Source organism: Alexandromys fortis, unplaced genomic scaffold, assembly GCF_014885135.2.
Source record: "Alexandromys fortis isolate MF-2015 unplaced genomic scaffold, M_Fortis_MF-2015_v1.1 scaffold_17, whole genome shotgun sequence".
NCBI lineage: Eukaryota > Metazoa > Chordata > Mammalia > Rodentia > Cricetidae > Alexandromys > Alexandromys fortis.
The window spans coordinates 4,665,149-4,672,238 of NW_026067896.1; the positions used below are offsets into that span (position 1 = coordinate 4,665,149).

Here is a 7,090-nt window from a genome sequence, read left to right on the forward strand (position 1 = left end):
GTGGGGCTTAAACTCAGGATGCTGTGAGGATACAGGATGCTGATACAGAGATTAGGAAGACTTGGGTTTGATTCCAGTTAGAGTAGTTACGCTTTTATTTGTTTTAATGGTGGAGGAGGTTTATTGTCGACAGAGAGAGAGAGAGAGAGAGAGAGAGAGAGAGAGAGAGAGAGAGAGAGAGAGAGAGAGAGAGAGAGAGAAGGTAGACTCCTACCCAGTGTTCCGGGAGACAGAAACAGACTGGGAAAGACTATTGGAGACTGTAGCTTTCCTTTGCGTGGTTAAAGCAGGATGAAATAAACAGTATTGAGTGCAGTGCCTGGCTTATTGTCTCAATTGTGTAATAACCGCCACTGACAGTATAATTATACTAAAAGTAACAGTGATATTGGTGCTAAATATTCTGGAGCAACAACAGTTTTCTTAAAATATTTTCATGAAGATGTGAGGCCTTAAGAAATTTACATTACTGAGTATAACTCACCACAGTTGGGGAATATATGCCTGGGATAAGATGAGGTAGCTAAGCAGGTCTAATTTCAGTTATCTTTGGCTCACGTTGTAAGAGACAAACCAGTTTACTCCAGTCAATGAATGTAGTCCCTCTCCTTTGCTGCTCCTGCTTTGATAAGTAGTGATTAACCAGAATCAAAACATTAATTTTGTAGGAGCATGGTATTTTACTATGATTTTGTAGCATTCCTAATGCTTGTTCCCAATTTGTATTTTTTTTCTAAAATAAGTATTTTAATAGAAATCAAAACGTTGGAAAATTGGGCTTCAAATAATTTGAAGTTTGTATTATTTCTGATGAAGCTAATTAAATTTTACAATTTTCTCAAGGAAGATCTATTGACATTGTGGATATTATCATTATGACCAAAACATTATTAATAAAAATACAGCATTCTTTCATCATCATAGCAAAAGTAATGGATACTTTTATATTAGAATATTTGAAATTTATATTTAAAATGTTTATATAATTTAAAATTGAGAAATAAAAATGAGAATTCAATAGTAAGGAAGAAATTGTTGAGTTGAATCTAAAATACTTGTATTTTCAACAAGAAAACTAAATTACAATAAATTTGGAATAAAAAATGTTCCTTAATGCAGACGTGGCAATAGTATATTAAGAAATGAAGTTTAGGACGTTAAACTGCAGGTTTTTTTTTTTTTTTTCGAGACAGGGTTTCTCCGTAGCTTTTGGTTCCTGTCCTGGAACTCACTCTGTAGACCAGGCTGGCCTCGAACTCACAGAGATCCGCCTGCCTCTGCCTCCTGAATGCTGGGATTAAAGGCATATGCCACCACCGCCCGGCAAACTGCAGTTTTAGAATTGTCATTGCTCTGGTCTTCTTCCTCGCACCTTTGCCTGTGCTCACTTTCACAGTGTGAAGGCTTTGATCCTCTCCTCCTTTCACAGGTCGTGGGAGGGAAGATGACGGAGTCAGGGCGGCTTTGTGCGTTTATTACCAAAGTGAAAAGAGGAAGCTTAGCTGATACCGTGGGACACCTTAGACCAGGTAGGTTCCGCCCACTGGATAGTCACGTGGCAAGTGTCAGCTGGGGTGAGAGGATGCTTGCCTGGCCTCGGAACACCTTTGGCTTTGATCCTTACCACTGCAAAAGGAAAAATTCTAGCCCTGAACAGTTACTAAAAAATTCTCACTTATAAGTTGTTTGAGCAGTAATAATTAGTTTCTTTCATGTGTCTTAAAATCTTTAGTCATTAATGGAAAGCTAAAGCTCTTATTCATTGTTATACGAGACATAATATCCTTTAAATTTCTCTACAGCGAGCAATCAAATGGACACAACCTGTCTGTAGTGTACTTCTGATGACCTCATCTTTTCAGATGAAATATGCTATTCTAGCCGTCAATTCCTGGGCTCCTTAGTTGTTCTCAACACATACGCTGGTCTGCTAGGGGAATGCTTGGTGTGATTGACTGAAACCCAATGATTGCTTTTTCTTTGAATATATTTGATGGCCTCAGCTTATAGTTAAGAGATTATTCCTGCCCCTGTAGGTGATGAAGTTTTAGAATGGAATGGGAGGCTATTGCAGGGAGCCACGTTTGAGGACGTTTACAACATCATCCTAGAGTCCAAACCTGAACCCCAGGTTGAGCTTGTTGTTTCAAGGCCGATTGGGTAAGTCAGTCTTGGTAATTTTTTTGACTAATTTTTAAGATTTATTAATTTTTATTTCATGGGTATGAGTGTTTTGTTTGAATGTATGTATGAATGTATATACATATGTATGTAAGTTCACAGCATGCATGCCTGGTACACACAGGTTGTAAAGAGGGCCCGTTCCCTGATGCACGGGGTCAGCAAGAGGGCCGGTCCCCTTGTTTTGGAGTTAGGGATGGTTGTGAACCATTCTGCAGGTGCTGGGAGCCAGAGCCTGGTCCTCCCGTGAGCAGCCCATGCCATTGCTCCAGCCCTGCTTCAGTCATTTATTTGTGTGTGACGGTGGCGGCTGCTCATTAGTTTGGACTGCAATCCACAATTTTCTGACTACTTTATGGAAATATGTGTTTTTCATAGGCATCTCTTTTCTTTAATTAAAACATTTGACAAATTAATACTTTTTCTTTACCTGATTATGCAAAATAGGTTGCTCATTGCAAAAAAAAGAAGAAATATTTAGTTTTTTTAAAAAAGAATTATTGTTATCTTAATAACTAGTATATAGCTAAGGTCATTAGTCTTTTGTTTTTGTGTTTTTAAATGGAGATTCTAGCTGACAAAAGAGAGAACCAAAGAGCATGTAATTCCCAGATTCAGGACTTATTTAAGGAAAATAGTTTCTTAAAACTTGTGATTTGCAATGAAACAGGCACCTCTAAGACATTTTGTCACTGTATTTTATTGCCAATAGCCTATATACTCAAATGGTGGCAGGAAATTTAACCCTATCATCTACGCTGTGAGGATTAGTCATGAAGTGTCTGGCAGTCCTTTTTCTGCAGGAACTTGCATTGTATGGTAACATAAAAGGAGCATCAAAATTAAAAATGTCTAACTGTACGGTAAAGTGCTGAATGAATTATTAAATTACTGAGTGGCTCACAGCATCTATGAATGGAGGCTGCAGACATTATTCCTGTAATTATGTTCTGTTTCCATTCACTTAGGAAACCATGGGTGGCAACCTTTGCCTTTTTAAAGTTTGTAATATGGCAAAACTATAGTGTATCAGATTAGTATGTTAATCAAATTTATTTTAGTGTTACAGTATACCCAAATTATATTTTAATATTCTAAGTAATTATAGTCTTTTTTTATAAATGATTCTCCTATATCAAATAAGTATAGGTATTTTTGGTGTAAATATGGTTGCAAGGTAATTTTGGAATTTCCCATAAGAATCATGTTTGCTTGTTACAAATGTAACCACTCCACTTAAAATTTTAGTTATAATTGGAATGTTTTAATGATATTTAATTTGAATTCCAATATGTTATTTATAATAGAAGGCCAAAATAAAAAAAATGAATTAATATATTTATAAAAAACCTTGTTGAATACAAAGCTTTTTTTTTTTTTTTTTTTTGGTTTTTCGAGACAGGGTTTCTCTGTGGTTTTGGAGCCTGTCCTGGAACTAGCTCTTGTAGATCAGGCTGGTCTCAAACTCAGAGATCCACCTGCTTCTGCCTCACAAGTGCTGGGATTAAAGGCGTGCGCCACCACTGCCCGGCTCTACAAAGCATTTTTTATAGTAGATGTTTCCATAGTCAAGCATATAGGGAATAAAGTGTATTTTCATAAATCTGATACAGATGCATATAGATCTTAATTCTTCTTAGAGTTAGCAGCAAAAATATGATCCTATACTTAAGGGAAAAGACCGAACTATGTGGCAGATTCTAGGCTATCTCCACCTCTATGGAAGATCTAGGCCAACTTGTCCAAAACAAAACAAAAGATTATGGTTGGTCGTGTTTTCATAATGCTCCCACTGAGCTCATTTTTTCCTATGTCACTTTTTATTTGCAATTTTCATTAAAATAGAAGATGCATCAATTGTTAAGTTTATTTTTTCTCCTGTTCTGTCATTTCAGAGATATACCTAGAATACCTGATAGCACACACGCACAGCTGGAATCCAGTAAGTTTAATTTATTCTAGGGTATGACTTCAACATGTCATTCATCAAAGTTCTAACAGAGAAATTAATCTATTAATATGGAGTAAGATAAGTACAAATAATAGTACTTAACAACGATTGGGAAGTCGTTGAGCAGCACTTTAGAGGGTGGCTGTTACAGGGAAAGCTTCCCAGGCACGGGGTACAGATCCTGACAGACAGGCACGCGAGGCGGGAAGACTAGGTACTAGGAAACAGCGCGGCAGGGCCCAATGGAGGTAGCATGGAGGAAGACAGAAGGCTGCGAAGGAAGCAGCCAGAACAGCAGCAGCCAAATATCAGTCTTCAAAGCACCTAAAGACTTCCGCTTGCCCCGGAGGACACGGGAGCTCTTGGGACATGCTCTCCAAGGGATATTTATACTTATTTGATTCTATCATTAAAGTTATTGGATGCAGTCGATGCTAAGCAACACAAAGCTTGGAAACATGACATGTCTTTTTCAGACATAACTGGTACACAGGGGACTTTCTGGTCTGGAGGATAGGATTGAAATCTTAATGCTTTCTGTGTTTGGACCTCAGGTATCACCGTAGCTGGCAAGTACTGCTCCACCAAGCCCCTTTCCCAGGCCCGTAATCCTCATGACTCTTAGCATCACCTGAATTCCTTCTGCGTGCTTCCCTTTCCCAGCCTTTGCTGTTAGTATCTCACTGAGGATAAAGTGCTCACTGCTGTTTTCTGTCTCTTCCTCCCAATCCATACTGTAAAGAGCTGGGAAAGCCATTTTCCTCCTTTTAGGACATATAATTCCACCAGTGTCTTAACACCTCTATCTATTCACATTTGAACTGGTTCCTTCAACCGCACAGGAACAAATTCATGCATATAACATTTGGTTATTGCTGTTTCTGCTGTTCTGTATCTTTTTTTATAGCCCCTTATTTCAATTATGATGGTGTAATATTTTATATCCTTCAAGATATGACTTAAAAGTCACCCAGAAATTTTAATAATTTTGGAATTCTAGTACTTATGTTCTAAGCATTTAAAATTTGCGTGTTCTTGAGGTAGTTCACTGTTTTGATTTTTCTTCCTTCTCCATTTTTCGTGTTCTCTCATAAAGTATGAGTATAGTACACTTCACAACAGACCAGGAAATCCTACTGTGGCCCGTCGCTGTCGCAGTCAGCACAGCATTGGTGTGACTGGGTCTGAACAGAATCCTACATTGCACTCATGCAAAACCAGGCCCAGCCACAACAGATGCAATTGTCTGAAACAAACAGCAAAGCAGTACCAAAAGCTCCCTAAGGCTGCTGATAATACTGTAGCACTAAAAGCTTTAAACACAGAAGCTGAGTGTTAGGAAAGAGCCAAAGGCATTTTATTTTCCTTTGTGTACAATTGTCATTTCAGGTTCTAGCTCATTTGAATCTCAAAAAATGGATCGTCCTTCTATATCCGTTACCTCTCCCATGAGTCCTGGCATGTTAAGGGACGTCCCGCAGTTCTTGTCTGGACAGCTTTCAGTACGTAATCACTCAATTCTTCTCTTTGGGAATATTAAATGATGTTTTTAAAATATGATGTTGAGGATTTTGTTTTTCTTTCTTTTTGTTTTTTTTTTCTGATCCAAGTTCTTTCTAGAACATAATTGTGCCTTTGCCCTATCAGCTTTTATATTTTTGATACTTTATAGTTACTTAAAATGTAATTTGGGCTCTTTATTACAATGCTTTATTTTAATTTAGGTTTATAGAGTTTAATGATTTTTATGAAGATATGTAATTCCTGTTTTACCCTTAATTATTATTCCAGAAGTCGAGTTGATGATTTTTACTCTTTGTTTTAAAGACTGGGAATTGCTATAGTTTCTCCCGAGAGAGGAAAATGGTCTATCAGACAAAGATTGTATTAAGGTAGAAAAAAATATTTATGTATTCTTCTTTGCTTTTCAGTCTTAAGGAAATTTCGGTTGACTTTGATAATATGGATTTTTAATATAGCTCCATATATATACATATATATGTATATATCTATATATGGATTCTAGAGGTGTTTTTTTTTATCAACAGACAAGACTAAATAATATGAGGGATACAGTAATAGACTCGTGTGTATGGAGTAACCTTCCATTATGTAAGCATTGATCTGTGCATTTTCTATATTATAGTCTACTAGAAGAGGGTTGGAAATTTAAGTCCTTTTATTACATTATAATTTCCTTATTAGAACACATTCAAATTCATTGTTATAGTAATTGTTAATCTGCTAGCAATTGTTAAATTTGAAATTTCCTAGGTACTAAAGAAAAGAACTATTTAAGTCCTCAAAAAACAGAAATTAAATATTGATTGTAAATTATGACATTTAGATCCCAAACTATTATGAAGTTGTATCTTAAATTCCTTAGAATTACCTTCTTGTTAAATAGCTGAAAATTTCTCCTTTTCATTTTAAGGGGAAAGGCAGTCCTTGGTGTTTTTGGAAGCTGTCTTTCTTTGTTACTTCATTTCCAATTCCAAGATCTTATACACATTGTGTTAGGAGGGTAGGTGGGAGGTTCAGGGAAGGGGTCTGGAGAAATCTCAAACTCAGCAGTTTTCCTCCTGGTTCAAAACTGCCCTGGCAATAGGACAGAGCTGCCAAGGCTGTGAAGGAGTGCAAGTCCATGTAATTGTAGCTTAATATGAAAAGTAAATTTTTATAGCTTGGAAGGGAAATATTTTATGACTTTAGTTAAAATGTTAATTGCATACATTTTAAAATTATGCACAGATACGCATTCAATTTACATACGAACAAGACAAGGATTATTGATATAATTCTTATTTGTTATCAGAAATCTAGTTAATAAAGAAAAACAAAAAGTAAAATCACTAATAATCCTGACATCACATAGGACTTTATAATATGTGCATTTATTTTAAAAATAAAATTTCATGTAGTTTTGCATTCTCTTTTTCCTTTCTCTTTTTTTTGATC

The 7,090-nt window shown here is 36.3% G+C and overlaps 1 protein-coding gene across 12 annotated transcripts in view; it reads left to right on the plus strand.

The window, feature by feature from the left end:
- Positions 1–7,090, plus strand: part of Rims2 (regulating synaptic membrane exocytosis 2) — a 373,273-nt gene that overhangs the window by 165,574 nt on the left and 200,609 nt on the right. For all 12 annotated transcript variants that reach the window (XM_050162885.1, XM_050162890.1, XM_050162839.1 and 9 more), the window contains 4 exons: positions 1,430–1,529; positions 2,037–2,160; positions 4,077–4,123; positions 5,522–5,634. In XM_050162885.1, the coding sequence (XP_050018842.1) occupies positions 1,430–1,529; positions 2,037–2,160; positions 4,077–4,123; positions 5,522–5,634 (384 nt within the window). The remainder of the gene's footprint in view (positions 1–1,429; positions 1,530–2,036; positions 2,161–4,076; positions 4,124–5,521; positions 5,635–7,090) is intronic.